Consider the following 14,763-nt stretch of genomic DNA (forward strand, 5'->3'; position numbering starts at 1 on the left):
AGGACAAAGACCCCTCTGGGAGGGGCCCAGGCCGGGGACAGGGACAGGGACCCCTCCCCCGCGGGCATCCCCCTGCCTGGGGAGGGTCCCGTCGGGTCACTGTCACCCCCGGCACCGGGGCTGTGTCCTGCACCCCGACCCCATATCAGGGTGACATCGCACAACCCGACCCCATATCGGGGTGGCATCCCACTCCTCGACCCCATAGCGGGGTGACATCCCATGTAGGGGTGACATCCATCATCCGACCCCATATCGGGGTGGCATCCCGCTGTCCCCACGCTGGGGCTGTGCCCTCCCCGGAGCCCCCACGGCCGGGGGGGGGGGTCGGAGCTGACACTGGACTGTCCTGGGAGCCATGGGGACCCCGGGGTCACCGCTGGGCGCTGGCTGGGCTGTGCTGGGACCCCGGACCGCGAGTGGCTGTCCGTGTCCCTCGCTCCGTGTCCCTCAGTCTGTCCCTCGCTCCGTGTCCCTCGCTCCGTGTCCCTCAGTCTGTCCCTCGTTCCGTGTCCCCCAGTCTGTCTCTCGCTCCGTGTCCCTCAGTCTGTCTCTCGCTCCGTGTCCCTCTGTCTGTCCCTCGGTCTGTGTCCCTTGGTCCGTGTCCGCCGCAGCCGCGCCCGCTCCCCCTCCCTAATCAGATCCTTAATCAGATCCCTTATCAGATCCCTTATCAGATCCCTCACGTGACCGCGCCCCAGCCCGGCACCCCCCTGTCCCCACTCGGGGAGGGGGCACCCCCGGGGATGGCCCCTGTCCCCTCCCAGCTCCGTGCCCGTCTGGGGGGCTCACACGGAGCTGTGCCCCCGGCCCAGCCCGAGCCCCCACGCCCGTGGGTGACCCCCACTCCCCCGAGGGGTGACCCCAGAGCCCGCCAGGGACCCCCGGCTGCTGTCACGGTGACCCCGGCGACCCCAGCGGGCCCCGCGGTGCCCCCAGCGCAGCGCGCTGCCCCCGGGGGTCCCCGAGAGCGGGGGCAGCAGCCGGGGGGCTCGGGGGCCCGGGACGGGTGTGCGCGGCCCGGGGGGTGCCAGCGTCACCCGTGCCTTTGATGCGGTGCCAGCGGCTCCACGAGTGGGTGCTCCCGGCCCGGCCCCCGCACCCGCCCCCGCTCGGGCCTATAAAGGGCTCGGGGTGTCCCTGTCCCGCTCAGCCGGGGCCCTGCGGGAGCTGCGAGGTGCCGGGGGGTCCTGGGCGTCCTGGGGGGGCTGGGGAGGGGTCCTGGTGGTGCCAGGGGGCTGGCGGTGCTCTAGAGGGGTCCTAGGGGTGTTGGGGGGAGGTGCTGGGGGCACCGCGGGGGTCCTGGGGTGAATGTGCTGGGGGCACTGGGGGAGGTGGTGGGGTGGGTGCTGGGGCAGGGATGGGGGCTGCAGGGGTGGGGGCTGCAGCGGTGGGGGCTGCAGCGGTGGGTGCCTGGCCACCCCCTGTCCCTGCAGCCCCCCCCCCCCCCCATTGCAGGAAGGCTGAGGATGGGTCCCGCCGCCTTCCTGGGGCTCTGCCTGCTGGGATGCCTGGTGCTGCCACCCTCCCTGCCGGGTGAGACCCCCAAACTGCACCCTGAGACCCCAAACTGCACCGAGACTCCCCCTGCACCCCGAGACCCTCCTGCCGCCACCCTGAGACACCCCCACTGCACCCTAATCCTCCAAACTGCACCTCGAGACCCCCAAATTTCACAGATCCCCACCCACGTTCTGAGACCCCCCAAAGTGCCCCCTGCCCACCCTCTGCTTCCCACCCCCATCCCTTTCCCCAAACCTCAGCCCCCCAAACAGGGCCGGAGGTGCCCTGATCCCCCAAAAGCCGCCCCAGCTGGGCTGGGGGGTCACTGTGACACTCCTGTCCACCCCCAGGGGCTCAGGCCACCAGGTGTCCCCGGGGGTGGCTGTCCTTCGAGGGACACTGCTATGGCTACTTCGGGCAGCAGCTGAGCTGGAGGAGGGCTGAGGTGGGTGCTGGGGGGCAGTGGGGGTTTTTGGGGGTCCCCCAAACCCCCAGGACCCCCCTGCACGTGGCTCTGTCCCCAGGCGTGGTGCCAGGCCACCCGCGGGGGCCACCTGGTGTCGCTGCACAGCCCCGAGGAGCACCGGGCGCTCGCCGCCTTCCTCGCCCGGCGGCCGCGGCGGGGAGAGGACGACGAGGAGGGGGAGAAGGAGCGGGAGAGGGAAAGGGAGAGGGAGAAGGAGGAGAGCGTCTGGATCGGGCTGCACCGGCGGGTGCGTGGCCTGAGTGAGCTGTGCCTGTCTGTACCTGCCTGCCGCACCCCGATGTCCCGTCCCGCTGTCCCCTGCCTGACCCCTGCCTGCAGGGCTGCCTGCGCTCCCTGCGCCCCACCCTGCCCCCAGCCAGCCCTGCCACACCTTCCTGTCCCATCCCGGTGTCCTGGCCCCTCCCTGCAGCGCTACCTGTCTGTCACCTGTCCCCCTGTGCCCCCTGTGCCCCTGTCTCACCTGTGTGTCCCGCCCCTGTCGCAGCGCCAGGGCTGGCTCTGGGCTGACGGGTCCCCGCGGCACTACTGGGCCTGGGAGGGGGACGATGGCCCCAAGGGACATCCCTGCATCGCCCTGGAGGACTCGGCAGGTGAGGGGGCACTGGGAGCCAGGCCTGGGGACAACGGGCTGGGGACAGCCCTGTGCCACGCTCAAGGGAGCAGCTGGGGAGGGGGGACCTGGGGGCCCAGGGGGGGCAGGAGGTCCCTGGGTCGGGCCAGGGGACAATGGCCCCGGGCACAGCCCTGTGCCACGCTGGAGGACTCAGCTGGTGAGGGCACCCAAGGGTTGGGGGGCAGGGGGTGCCAGGGAGGGTCAGAGGGGGTCAGGGAGGGACGGGGGGGTCAGGAGGTGTCAGGGAGGAACCGCGGTGTCCGGGGGGCTCCGGGGCTGTCAGAGTGTCCCGCGTGTCCCCCGTGCCAGCCCCGGCTCGTGTCCCTGCAGGGTTCATGGCCTGGGAGGGCGAGGCCTGTGGGGAGCGCAAGCCCTTCATCTGCAAATACCCGGCCTAGGGGGCCAGGGGCCCGCGACCCCCACCCCTGTGCAGCCCCCCGACTCTGGGGCCTGACCCCCATCCTGCATCCTGCCCCCAAACCCCCGTCCCAGACCCCAATCCCTGCTCCCAACCCCGCCCCTGCTGCGCTGCCCCCCAAATCCCACCCCCCAATTCCACCTCCCGTCCCCCAAACCCCCATCCCAGACCCCAAACCCTTCCCCCAGCCGTGCCCCCACTCCCAGTCTTGCTCCCCAAATCCCACCTCCTGCCCCCGACACCCCACACCCCTGCCCCACAGGACCTCTGTCCCCAACCCCACACCCTGCCCCCCACCCCACACCCTGCCCCCCCAACCTCCCCCCCAAACCCCTGCCCTGCACCCCAGTTCCCACCCCCCACCCCCACTGCACCCCCAGCCCCCGGACCACCCCCACCCCGCACACGCAGCCCCCTACATGGAGACCCCCCAATAAAGTGACCGAAGCACCGGGATGTCCCCGTGTCCCTTTGCCGTGTCTACGCCCCACGGGTGACACCAACAGGGGACGGGGACCCTCAGCCCCGCGGGGGGTGGATGGGGGGCACGACCGGAGGTGTCCCCAGTACAGAGGTGTCCCCAAAGGAAGGGGTGTCCCCACGGCAGCCCCTGGGGGTCTCAGCCAGTTCCCGTGTTCCCATGTTCCCCTGCATTTTCGTGTCCCTCTGTCCTCCTGTGTCCCCCACATTCCCCTGTCCCCACATCCCCTATGTCCCCCCTGTCCCCACATCCCCCTGTCACCCCCTTCACCCTCTCCCTGTGTCCCCGTGTCCCCGTGCTCTTCCCATGTCCCCCATATGTCCCCATGTGTCATTCATATCCAAGTCTCCATGTTCCCCTGTCCCCCACTGTCCCCACGTCCCCTTCCACGTCCCCTCCTGTCCCCCTGTCCTTGTGTTCCTGTGTCCCCATGTCACTCCTGTCCTCTCCATGGGGTCCGGGGGGGTATATATGGGGTTCTGGGGGGTCAGATATGGGGTCCGAGGGGTGCATCCGTGGGGTGCCAGGGGTGCGTCCACGGGGTGCATTTTTGGGGTGTCTCCATGGGATGTACCCATGGGGTGTATTTTTGGGGTGCATCCATGGGGTGCCAGGGGTGTATCCATGGGGTCTATTTTTGGGGTGTCTCCATGGGGTGTATTTTTGGGGGTGCATTCATGGGGTGTATTATTGGGGTGCATCCGTGGGGTGCCAGGGGTGTGCCATGGTATTTTTGGGGTGTCTCCACGGGACGTACCCATGGGGTGTATTTTTGGGGTGTCTCCATGGCATGTAACCATTGGGATGTACACATGGGGATGCTGGGGGTCAATCAATGGGGTGTATTTTTGGGGTGTACCCATGGCGATGTACCCATGGGGTGTATTTTTGGGGTGTACCCATGGCGATGTACCCATGGGGTGTATTTTTGGGGTGTACCCATAGCGATGTATCCATGGGGTGTATTTTTGGGGTGTACCCATAGCGATGTATCCATGGGGTGTATTTTTGGGGTGCACCCATGGCGATGTATCCATGAGGTGTATTTTTGGGGTGTACCCATAGCGATGTATCCATGGGGTGTATTTTTGGGGTGTACCCACGGCGATGTACCCATGGGGTGTATTTTTGGGGTGTACCCATTGCGATGTACCCATGGGGTGTATTTTTGGGGTGTACCCATGGCGATGTATCCATGGCGGTGCCGGGGCTCATCCACGGGACTCCCGGCGTTCCTTCCCCGGCGCTGTCACTGTTGTCACCCCGGGGTGCTGAGCGCTGGAACCCCGCGGCCGTTGTGACACCACGGCCGCCACGCCGCCGCTGCCGGCGCCCGCGGCCCCGCAGAGTCACTTGTCACCACGGCGCCGCTGCCACCAACACGGCCATCACCGCATGCCGGCGCCGGTGCGCTCGCCCCGGGCAGCCGCGCTGGGGGTACCCACTTCTCCCGCCGAGGCCACCGGCCGGGGGGCCGAGGCTGAGACGGGGGCGGCACCAGCAGAACCCCTCATGCCAGACGACGGCTGGGTGGGTCCCTGGAGACCCCACCGGCCCCGGGGGCCCACCTCGGCCGTGTACCGGAGCCCCGGGCCCAAGTACGGGATCTCCGGCGGCATCGGTGAGTGCGGGGCCGCGGGGCCCGCGGGGGACGGGAGCCGGGGGGGCCGAGTCCCACCGAGCCCCTGCCCGCCCCCAGGCCAAGACCAGCGCGACCCCTCCGGCCGCCGCGCCCCCGCCTACACCTTCGGGATGAGGCTGGAGGGCCCCGAGGAGCCGCGCTCCCCCGGCCCCCAGTACCTGGTGCCCGCCGACTGCACCGCCCGGGGCCGGGAACGCGGCCCCGCCTTTACCATGAGCGGCCGTCCCCGCGAGCAGCGGGCCAGCGACACCCCCGGGCCAGGTGAGTGAGGGGCCGCAGCCCCGGCGGCGGGAGCCCCGCGCAGCGCCCGCAGCTCACGGCGGCTGACCCCCGCTCGCCCCCTGCAGCGTATTATTCCCCGGAGCAGGCAAACAGGGTGACCCTGCCCTCGGCCCCCGCCTGCTCCGTGAGGTCCCGGACCCGCCCGGACAAACCCCAGCAGACGCCAGGTGAGAGAGAGAGGGGGGCGTGAGGGGACCCCTGCGTCCCCCGGGGCTGGGACCCCGTCATCGCCCTGGGGCTGGGCTGGGACCTCCAACATCCCACAGGGGCTGGGATCCCCATCATTCCCCCTGTGCTGGACCGGGCCGGGACCCCCCAGTCTCCTCTGGGCTGGGCCCCCCATCTCCTCCTCGGGCTGGGATCCCCCATCCCCCTGGGCCAGAGTGGGCTCCCCGACATCTCCCGGTTGGTCTGACCCCCCAGCGCCCCGGGGCCGAGCCTTCCCTCCCAGCCCGCGGGAGGGTGAAGCCCCGTGTCCCCCTGAGCCGTGTCCTCCCCCAGGCCCTGCCACCTACCAGCTGCCACCCGTGGTGGGGCCCCGCCTGGTGGACAAGACATCGACCCCCCAATACACCATGACAGGGCGAGGCCGCAGCATCTTCGACGACAATAAAAAGGTGGGGGCTGGGAGGGCCGGGGGACTGGGGGGGCAGGGGGCCGGGGGACTGGGGGATCAGGTGCAAAGGGACTGGGGTGCCGGGGGCTGGGATCTGGGGTCCCGGGGGGCTGGGGTACCAGGAGTGTGGGGTGTCAGGGGTCCGTGGGGAGTCTGGAGTGCCACGACTCCGGGGGGCTGGGGTGCCAAGCGTGTGGGGTGCAGGGGCTCCGGGTACCGAGGATGTGGGGCGTCCAGGGGGTGATGTCACCCGTCCCTCTCGCCGCAGACCCCAGGACCCAACAAGTACGGCACCGTGGACACCAACTTGTACATGGCGCGGGCCCCCCGCTGCACCATAGTGGGGCGGACCCACTCCCGCCCGACCTCCAACACGCCCAGCCCCAGCGACTACTACCCCAAGCCGGTGAGCGGGGAGGGGGAGAGGGACAGGGACAGGGCTGGGGGACAGGGACCCACAGCCCCTCACCTTCACATCGCCTCTGTCCTCCCGCAGGAACGGAAACAAGGACAGACCTTCGGTGTGCGCCACTCGGAATCTGTGGTCCCCGTGATGGACATGCAACTGTAGGAGAACGGGGACGCGGGTGACACTGTCAGCCTGTGACAAACACGAACTTCAGCAGCACTCGCTCGCTCTCCTTCTGTCCCGCTGCGTCGCATGGGGGCCGGGGGCTCCCCTAAAGCCACACTTTGCCCATCCCGAGGGAGACCCTGGCAAGAGCACGGAGAGGGACGCCATGGTGGGTGGGACGTGCTCGGGGTGCGCGATGTGCTACCAACCCCCTCCCTGCTCCAGTCCCATCCCGTCCCACCCAGGACTTCGGGGAGTGGGGGGCTCTGGAGACACCGAACAGGGAGGGACGGGCATCAGCGCCGCGCCTTGAGGACTCCCCGCACTCTGTGGGATGTGTGGGATGGGAAGGATCCCTGGCAGGGCATCACCTGCGGGTGCCCAGGGCGAATGAGGGACCAGGGGGCCACCCCTCGTGTCACCCTCCGTGCCACCCCCGTGTCACCCCCTGCCTCTGCCTCTGCCGTGCCCCGCTCGTTGCCCCGGGCTCAGAGTCCACGGCCGGAGCCGCCTCGCCGCCCGCGGGCAGCGGGCACCGGGCACGGGGCCAGGCCGGCACGGGGCCAGGCCGGCACGGGGCCAGGCCGGCACGGGGCCAGGCCGGGCAGCGGGCAGGTCCCGGCAGCGCCGGGGCAGGCGCGGCCATGCGGGCTCGGGGCGGCGGCTCTGAGCAACCGGGGCGCGGCCCTGCGGGCTCAGGTGCCATCGGTGACACTTCGGGGTGTGACCGCTGCCACACCGCGGTGCCAGCTGTCCCAAACCGGGGTGCCAGCTGTCCGGGACAGGGATGGACGCCCCGACCCCTCTCCCGACCCTGATCCGCAAGAAGCGGGACGGGGAGCGCCTGGAGGACGCCGAGATCCGGAGCTTCGTGCGCGGCGTCACCGAGGGCACCGCGCAGCAGGGACAGATCGGTGCGGGCGGGAGGGACGCGGGGACACCCCGGGGGCGGGAGGGCAGCGGAGGGAGCGTGAGGGGGGACATGGCCGGGGATGCGCCAACGGGACGGGGACGTGGCGGGGAGCGAGGGCAGAGCCGGGGGGACACGGCCAGGGGAGTGACACGGGCACAGGGGACACCGGGCAGGGGGCCGTCCCCGCAGCGGGAGGGACAGCAAGGGAAACCCCGGGATGTGCTGGGGGTCCTGGGCAGGGGACACGGCTGGGGGACCACCCTGGGAGGACAAGAGGGGGACTCCAGGACACAGCAGGGGGTCATGAGCAGGGGACATAGCTGGGGGACCCCATGGAGGGGAGAGAGGGGGACCCCAGGACGTGGCAGAGGGTCACGGCCAGGGGATGGGTGGGGGTCCTGGGGAGCGCACTGAGGTGGCCCCGCGTGTCCCCGGGTGCCATGCAGATGGCATCTGGCAGCAGGGCACGGGTCAGGTTGGGGACAGGGGAGGGGACCGGGGAGGTGACATGTGGCCGGCCGCTGTCACCCCAGGCGCCATGCTGATGGCCATCCGGCTGCGGGGCATGGACGCGAGTGAGACACTGGCCCTGACCCAGGCCATGGCCACCTCTGGCCGGACGCTGGCCTGGCCGCCCGCCTGGCACGGGCTGGTGGTGGACAAGCACTCGACCGGTGGCGTCGGGGACAAGGTCAGCCTGGCCCTGGCCCCCGCGCTGGCCGCCTGCGGCTGCAAGGTGAGGGGGACCCGGGGATGGGGCGGGGACGGGGGGTGGCCCCGAGCCCCTGTGCCCACCTGTGCCCCTCCCCAGGTGCCCATGATCAGCGGGCGCGGGCTGGGCCACACCGGGGGCACCCTGGACAAGCTGGAGGCCATTCCCGGATTCTGCGTCTCCCAGAGCCCCGAGGAGGTGACAGACGGGGGGTGACGGGTGAGGGACGGGGACACCACGGGCACCCTCACACCCTGCAGGACCCGCACTCGGGTGCACCGGGGCTCCAGAGGGGTGGGGGGTGACAGTGGGGTGATGTCGGGGTCCCACTGGGGCACCCATGGGGTGTGGGGTGACCAAGGGGGGACCAAGGGGTCCGAAGAGGGGGTGGTTGCCACGGGGTGCTGATGGGGGTACAGGTGCCAATGGGTTGTGTGTCCTTACGGGGACCCAAAAGGGTGCAAGAGATGGGGAGTGCCCTTGGGGTGCCCGTGGGTCGTGTGGGTGTCCATGGGGTGTCAGTGGGGTGTCAGTGGGGTGCCACCGGGACACCGCTGCCCGCAGATGCAGCACATCCTGGCGCGGGTGGGCTGCTGCATCGTGGGGCAGAGCGCGGAGCTGGTGCCCGCGGACCGGGTGCTCTACGGGCTGCGCGACGTCACGGCCACCGTGGACAGCCTGCCCCTCATCACCGGTACGGGCACGCGGGACGCGGGGACACGCGGGGCGCGGGGAGGGGCGCAGGCGGTGACCCCCCCCGCCCGGCCCAGCCTCCATCCTCAGCAAGAAGGCGGCGGAGCGGCTCTCGGCGCTGGTGCTCGATGTGAAGTTCGGGGGGGCAGCTCTGTACCCCACCCAGGAGAGCGCGCGGGAGCTGGCACGGAGCCTGGTGAGACCTCGGGGACCCCCGGGACCCCTGCCCGGCTGCCCTGCCCGCTGTCCCCTCGCACTGTCCCTGTCCTCTCTGCCTGCCTGCTGTCCCGGGCCATTCCCGCTGTCCCTGCTCCTGTCCCCGTCTGGTGTTCCTGTCCTTGCTTCCGTTCCTGACCCTGCCCGCTGCCCCTGCCCCTGGCTGTCCGTGTCCCTGCTTGTCCCCTATCCCTGCCCTGTCTCTGTCCCTGCCCACTGTCCCCGCCTGTTGTCCCTGACCATCCCTACCCCTGCCTGCTGTCCCTTGTCCCTGTCTGTTCTCCTTCCCACTGCCCCTGCGTGTCTCTGCTTCTGTCCCTGTCCCTGTCCCCACGTGTCCCGGTCCCTGTCCATCCCTATCCCTGCCCGCTGTCCCTGTCCTTGTCCGCTCTCCCGGCCCGCTGTCCCCACCATCCCCGCGCGTGTCCCCGCGCAGGTGGAGGTGGGCGCCCACCTGGGCATCCGCACCGCGGCCCTGCTGACCCGCATGGACCAGCCGCTGGGCCGCGCCGTGGGCAACGCGCTGGAGGTGCTGGAGGCGCTCGAGTGCCTGGAGGGGGGCGGCCCCCCCGACCTGCGACACCTGGTCACCGCCCTGGGTCAGTGGAGGGACACGGGGGAACCCGGGGGGACAAGGGAGGGGGCGGACCCCCGACCTGCGACACCTGGTCACCGCCCTGGGTCAGCGGGGGGACACGGGGGAACCCGGGGGGACAAGGGAGGGGGCGGACCCCCGACCTGCGACACCTGGTCACAGCCCTGGGTCAGTGCGACAGGGGAGGACACAGGGGGCCAGGGTCCCAGACACGGGTCCAGTGTCCAGTCCTGGCCCCCCAGTCCCGGGGTCCCCTCCTAAGCCCCTCACGGGGTCCCTGTCTCTTTCCCCTTGCCCTCGCCCTTCCTCCCTGTCCCGCAGGGCTGAGCAGGGGTGGGGGCGCAGAGGGGCAGTGGGGCAGGGTTGGGGGCTTCCCAGGAGTGGGGGTCCCTGTGGGGGTCCCAGCCCGTGTCCCTTTGGGGTGCAGGCGGGGTGCTGCTGTGGCACTGCGGGATGGAGCAGGGGGTCCCTGTTTGGGGTGAGGGGGTCCCAGCCCGTGTCCCTTTGGGGTGCAGGTGGGACGCTGCTGTGGCACTGCGGGATGGAGCAGGGGGTCCCTGTGGGGCCCTGTTTGGGGTGAGGGGGTCCCAGCCCGTGTCCCCTTTGGGGTGCAGGCGGGGTGCTGCTGTGGCAGTGCGGGATGGCCGCGGGTGCCGAGCAGGGCCGTGAGCGCCTGGCCCGGGCTCTGGACGATGGCTCCGCCCTGGGCACCTTCGAGGCCATGCTGGGGGCTCAGGGGGTGCCCCCCGACACCGCCCGGGGCCTCTGTGCCGGGACCCCCGCACAGCGCCGCCAGCTCCTGGGCGAGGCCAAGGTCTGCGAGGAGCTGCCCGCGCCGCAGGAAGGTCAGAGGGGACCCCACCCCAAATCCTGCACCCCAAACCCCCCACCCTCCCCTCACCCCGTGCCTCTCCGGCGGGGTCAGGATCCCCCCATTCCCACTGTCCCCATCCCCTCCTACCCTTCCCACCCCTTGCTCCTCCCTGGGATTAAGGAGGACTAATCAAGACTACCCTGGATTATTCCCCCCACCCTGAGAGTCCTCATCCGCACCCCCCTGCCCCCATCCTCTGTGCTTGGGGGTCCCCAAACCCCCATGCCCCATACCCTGCCCCTTGAGGCTCCCTGCTTCCCCATCCCGTGTTCTGGGGCTGTGACCTGTGCCCCCCGTCCCACACCCCGCCCTGGGGGATGCCATGATCGTGACCTGCTCAGGATGGGGTCCCCCTGTCATATCCATGCCACTCCCACTCCCCTCCCAGGCTGGGGGCTCTCCCCCGTGTCCCCCATGTCCCTGAGGCCCCCATATTGGGAATCCCCATAATGTCCCTGCCCTGCCAAGGCTGGGGTTTCCCCCCTCCACGTCCCTGATCCCCCTGCCCCTCCCGACCTCCCTGTGTCCCCGTGCTCCTCTCGTAGCCCCCAGGCTGGGGTTTACCCCCCGTGTCCCTGTCCCCCTCCATGTCCCTGTCCCCTCCATGTCCCTGTCCCCCCCACGTCCCTGTCCCTCCCATGTCCCTGTCCCCCCATGTCCCTGTTCCCCTCCATGTCCCTGTCCCCCCTCCATGTCCCTGTCCCCCCCACCTCCCTGTCCCCTCCACGTCCCTGTCCCCCCATGTCCCTGTCCCCCCCATGTCCCTGTCCCCTCCATGTCCCTGTCCCCTCCATGTCCCTGTTCCACTCCATGTCCCTGTCCCCTCCATGTCCCTGTTCCACTCCATGTCCCTGTCCCCCCCATGTCCCTGTCCCCTCCATGTCCCTGTCCCCCCCATGTCCCTGTCCCCCCCGTGTCCCTGTCCCCCCCATGCCCCTGACCCCCCTCCATATCCCTGTCCCCCCTCCATGTCCCTGTCCCCACCATGTCCCTGTCCCTCCTCCACATCCCTGTCCCCCTCCATGTCCCTGTCCCCCCCATGCCCCTGTCCCCCCCATGTCCCTGTCCCCCCCATGTCCATGTCCCCCCTCCATATCCCTGTCCCCCCCCATATCCCTGTCCCCCCTCCATATCCCTGTCCCCCCATGTCCCTGTCCCCTCCATGTCCCTGTTCCCTCCATATCCCTGTCCCCCCCCATATCCCTGTCCCCCCTCCACATCCCTGTCCCCCCATGTCCCTGTCCCCCCCGTGTCCCTGTTCCCCCCCATATCCCTGTCCCCCCCCATGTCCCTGTCCCCCCCCATGTCCCTGTCCCCCCTCCATATCCCTGTCCCCCCCCATGTCCCTGTCCCCCCCATGTCCCTGTCCCCCCCCATATCCCTGTCCCCCCTCCATATCCCTGTCCCCCCCCATGTCCCTGTCCCCCCCCATGTCCCTGTCCCCCCCATGTCCCTGTCCCCCTACATGTCCCTGTCCCCCCCATGTCCATGTCACCCCCCATATCCCTGTCCCCCCTCCATATCCCTGTCCCCCCCCATGTCCCTGTCCCCCCCATGCCCCTGTCCCCCCTCCATATCCCTGTCCCCCCATGTCCCTGTCCCCCCCAAGTCCCTGACCCCCCGTCCCCCTTTCCCCCAGGCTGGGTGCAGCAGGTGCGGGCGCTGCCCCTGGCGCAGGTCCTGCACCGCCTGGGCGCGGGCCGCTCGCGGGCCGGGGACCCCGTGAACCCCCGCGTGGGCGCCGAGCTGCTGGTGGGCACCGGGCAGCACCTGCGGGCAGGTGAGGGGGGCTCCCCAAAACCCCCATCACCCCCGTGTGCCCCACGGGCATCCCCGTGTGTGTCCCCCCCCTCAGACGACCCTGGCTACGGGTGCACCCCAGCTGGGGGGGATATCTGGGGTCCGGGGGGACACGGCCCCCGGTGTCCCCTCCGTGTCCCCCTCCTCAGACGAGCCCTGGCTGCGGGTACACCCCAGTTGGGGGGATATCTGGGGGGATCAGAGCCCCCGGTGACCCCTCCGTGTCCCCCTCCCTCAGACGATTCCCGGCTGTGGGTGCACCCCAGCTGGGGGTGATATTTGGGGGGATCAGAGCCCCCGGTGACCCCTCCGTGTCCCCCTCCCTCAGGCGAGCCCTGGCTGCGGGTGCACCATGAGGGGACCCTCAGCGCGGAGGGCCGGCGCGAGCTGCAGGACGCGCTGTGCCTCGGCCCGGAGCCTCCCCGGGACCCGCCGCCGCTGGTGGCCGAGACCATCGTGCCCTCGGGAGCCCTCCCCGGGCCGTGCCGGGACTCACAATAAACCGCGATGATCGCCATGTCGGGGCCATGTCGCGATTCACCCCCCACGATTCTGAGGGCTGCGGCGCGGGGCGGTGGCGCCACCTCGTGGTGGAAAGGGGAGAGTGCACGAGGGCCTGGTCACGCCCTCACATTGGTCACGCCCCTCTCGTTTTGAAAATGTCCCGCCCACATTGTGCGAGCGCTCTATAGACCACGCCCCCTCTTGCGGTGGTCCCGCCCCTTTATGCTGTGGTCCCGCCCCCTCCCGGTATTTCCGGTTCCGGCGGCAGCGGCGCGGGTGCTTCGGGCGGGAGCGGCGGCGGACGGGGCGCGGGGGGACCGGGCAGAGCCAAAGGTCAGCGGGGACTGCACGCCGCGGGTGGAGGGGAGGGCGCCGGGAGGGGGGAATGAGGGGTCAGCGGGCGTTTGAGGGGCAGAGCGCGGGTTCAGGAGCAGCAGGGTCAGGGATGGGGTGCCGAGGGCCGCAGGACGCGGGGTCAGCGGCTGGAGGGCGGCGGGTCCGAGGGCACGGCGGGGGCAGGGGGTATTTGGGGGGCAGGGTTGGGGTCCCGGGGGGTCAGGCGTGGTGGAATGAGGGGTCAGGGAGCATTTGGGCTGGAGGGCGGGGGGGAAAGAGCAGCAGGGACAGGGTGGGAGTCTGGGGGGGTGACGGCTTGGGGTCCAAGGGTATCAGGAGGGGTGAAATGAGGAGTCAGGGGGCATTTGGGGCACAGGACTGAAATCAAAACCCACCGCGGGGAGGGGACACCGGGGCAGCTCCCGCCCCCTGACCCTCCTCTCGCCGCTCCCCACAGCCCCAGCGATGCTGCGGTCCCTGCGCCCCATCCCGCAGCTGTGCCCGCGGCTGTGCCCAGCCCCGTGCCACCCCCGGCGCCGCCTGGCCGTGCCCCCCGCCGCCCCGCGGCTCCCGCTGCGGCGGCGCCTGGCGGTGGCGGGCGCGGTGGCGGGCGCGGCGGCCGCGGGCTGGCTGTACCTGCGGCACCAGAAGGAGCGGCAGCAGCGCTCCCGCCGCCTCCAACACCTCCGCCAGCTGGCGCTGGGCCAGGGCGACTTCCATCTGCAGGACACGTCGGGGACGGCGCGGAGCAAGGCGGATTTCCTGGGCCGCTGGGTGCTGCTGTACTTCGGCTTCACGCACTGCCCGGACGTGTGTCCGGAGGAGCTGGAGAAGCTGAGCCGCGCCGTGGAGCTGCTGGAGCGCGACCCGGCGCTGCCGCCGCTGCAGCCGCTCTTCGTCACCGTGGACCCCGAGCGCGACGACGCGGCGGCGCTGGCGCGGTACCTGCGGGACTTCCACCCGCGCCTGCTGGGGCTCACCGGCACCCCCGAGCAGGTGCGGGCCGCCGCCGCCGCCTTCCGCGTCTACGTCAGCGCCGGGCCCCGCGACGCCGACGGGGATTACGTGGTGGATCACTCGGTGCTCACGTTCCTCGTGGATCCCGACGGCGTCTTCCGGGACTGCTACGGGCGCTCCCGCACGGCCGAGGAGGTGGCGCGGAGCGTCAGGGGACACATGGACGCCTACGAGCCGCTGCCCCCCGCGGGAGGGCAATAAACGGCCGTGACCGCCCCCCCCGAGTGGGCTCTGTCGTGGTTTGGGGTGTGGGGGAGGCACATGGTGGGGGAGGGACAGCTGACAGCCTCCAGTGTCCCTCAGGTGTGTCCCATGGTGGGGACAGAGCCCTGACAGCCTGCAGGGGTGTCACATGGAGGACAGCTGACAGCCCCCAGTGTCCCCCGGGTGTGTCCCATGGTGGGGACAGAGCCCTGACAGCCTGCAGGGGTGTCACATGGAGTACAGCAGACAGCCCCCAGTGTTCCTCAGGTGTGTCCCATGGTGG

The 14,763-nt window shown here is 70.7% G+C and overlaps 4 protein-coding genes across 4 annotated transcripts; all 4 read left to right on the plus strand.

Moving 5' to 3' along the window:
- The first annotated feature begins 746 nt into the window (after positions 1-746).
- On the plus strand, positions 747-3,166 carry LOC132328193 (regenerating islet-derived protein 4-like). Its single transcript, XM_059847949.1, has 7 exons — positions 747-836; positions 919-1,177; positions 1,459-1,536; positions 1,854-1,948; positions 2,028-2,216; positions 2,475-2,580; positions 2,934-3,166. Exons 1-7 carry the CDS (start codon positions 747-749, stop codon positions 2,999-3,001), a joined length of 885 nt encoding a protein of 294 aa, XP_059703932.1. The 3' UTR covers positions 3,002-3,166.
- A 1,796-nt stretch (positions 3,167-4,962) lies between these two features.
- Positions 4,963-6,670, plus strand: CIMAP1B (ciliary microtubule associated protein 1B). Its single transcript, XM_059847907.1, has 6 exons — positions 4,963-5,123; positions 5,202-5,405; positions 5,492-5,593; positions 5,928-6,043; positions 6,311-6,448; positions 6,539-6,670. Exons 1-6 carry the CDS (start codon positions 5,015-5,017, stop codon positions 6,611-6,613), a joined length of 744 nt encoding a protein of 247 aa, XP_059703890.1. The 5' UTR covers positions 4,963-5,014; the 3' UTR covers positions 6,614-6,670.
- A 600-nt stretch (positions 6,671-7,270) lies between these two features.
- On the plus strand, positions 7,271-12,936 carry TYMP (thymidine phosphorylase). The gene is made up of 8 exons (XM_059847659.1): positions 7,271-7,530; positions 8,063-8,439; positions 8,806-8,935; positions 9,012-9,130; positions 9,587-9,749; positions 10,360-10,590; positions 12,259-12,399; positions 12,748-12,936. The coding sequence occupies exons 1-8, from the start codon at positions 7,404-7,406 to the stop codon at positions 12,918-12,920; spliced, it is 1,461 nt and encodes a 486-aa protein (XP_059703642.1). The 5' UTR covers positions 7,271-7,403; the 3' UTR covers positions 12,921-12,936.
- Positions 12,937-13,158: 222 nt separating this feature from the next.
- Positions 13,159-14,492, plus strand: LOC132327943 (protein SCO2 homolog, mitochondrial). The gene is made up of 2 exons (XM_059847658.1): positions 13,159-13,256; positions 13,717-14,492. The coding sequence occupies exon 2, from the start codon at positions 13,725-13,727 to the stop codon at positions 14,475-14,477; it is 753 nt and encodes a 250-aa protein (XP_059703641.1). The 5' UTR covers positions 13,159-13,256; positions 13,717-13,724; the 3' UTR covers positions 14,478-14,492.
- Positions 14,493-14,763: the final 271 nt, after the last annotated feature.

The sequence above is a fragment of the Haemorhous mexicanus genome, chromosome 5, assembly GCF_027477595.1.
Source record: "Haemorhous mexicanus isolate bHaeMex1 chromosome 5, bHaeMex1.pri, whole genome shotgun sequence".
NCBI lineage: Eukaryota > Metazoa > Chordata > Aves > Passeriformes > Fringillidae > Haemorhous > Haemorhous mexicanus.

Coding starts and splice junctions, on each gene's coding strand:
- LOC132328193 (XM_059847949.1), top strand. CDS start 747: ATGGCCCCTGTCCCCTCCCAGCTCCGTGCCCGTCTGGGGGGCTCACAC. Junction 1,537..1,853: donor GCTGCCACCCTCCCTGCCGG/GTGAGACCCCCA, acceptor GTCCACCCCCAG/GGGCTCAGGCCACCAGGTGT. Junction 2,581..2,933: donor CGCCCTGGAGGACTCGGCAG/GTGAGGGGGCAC, acceptor GTGTCCCTGCAG/GGTTCATGGCCTGGGAGGGC.
- LOC132327943 (XM_059847658.1), top strand. CDS start 13,725: ATGCTGCGGTCCCTGCGCCCCATCCCGCAGCTGTGCCCGCGGCTGTGC.
- TYMP (XM_059847659.1), top strand. CDS start 7,404: ATGGACGCCCCGACCCCTCTCCCGACCCTGATCCGCAAGAAGCGGGAC. Junction 8,936..9,011: donor CAGCCTGCCCCTCATCACCG/GTACGGGCACGC, acceptor CGCCCGGCCCAG/CCTCCATCCTCAGCAAGAAG. Junction 10,591..12,258: donor GCTGCCCGCGCCGCAGGAAG/GTCAGAGGGGAC, acceptor CCTTTCCCCCAG/GCTGGGTGCAGCAGGTGCGG.
- CIMAP1B (XM_059847907.1), top strand. CDS start 5,015: ATGCCAGACGACGGCTGGGTGGGTCCCTGGAGACCCCACCGGCCCCGG. Junction 5,124..5,201: donor CGGGATCTCCGGCGGCATCG/GTGAGTGCGGGG, acceptor GCCCGCCCCCAG/GCCAAGACCAGCGCGACCCC. Junction 5,406..5,491: donor CAGCGACACCCCCGGGCCAG/GTGAGTGAGGGG, acceptor CGCCCCCTGCAG/CGTATTATTCCCCGGAGCAG.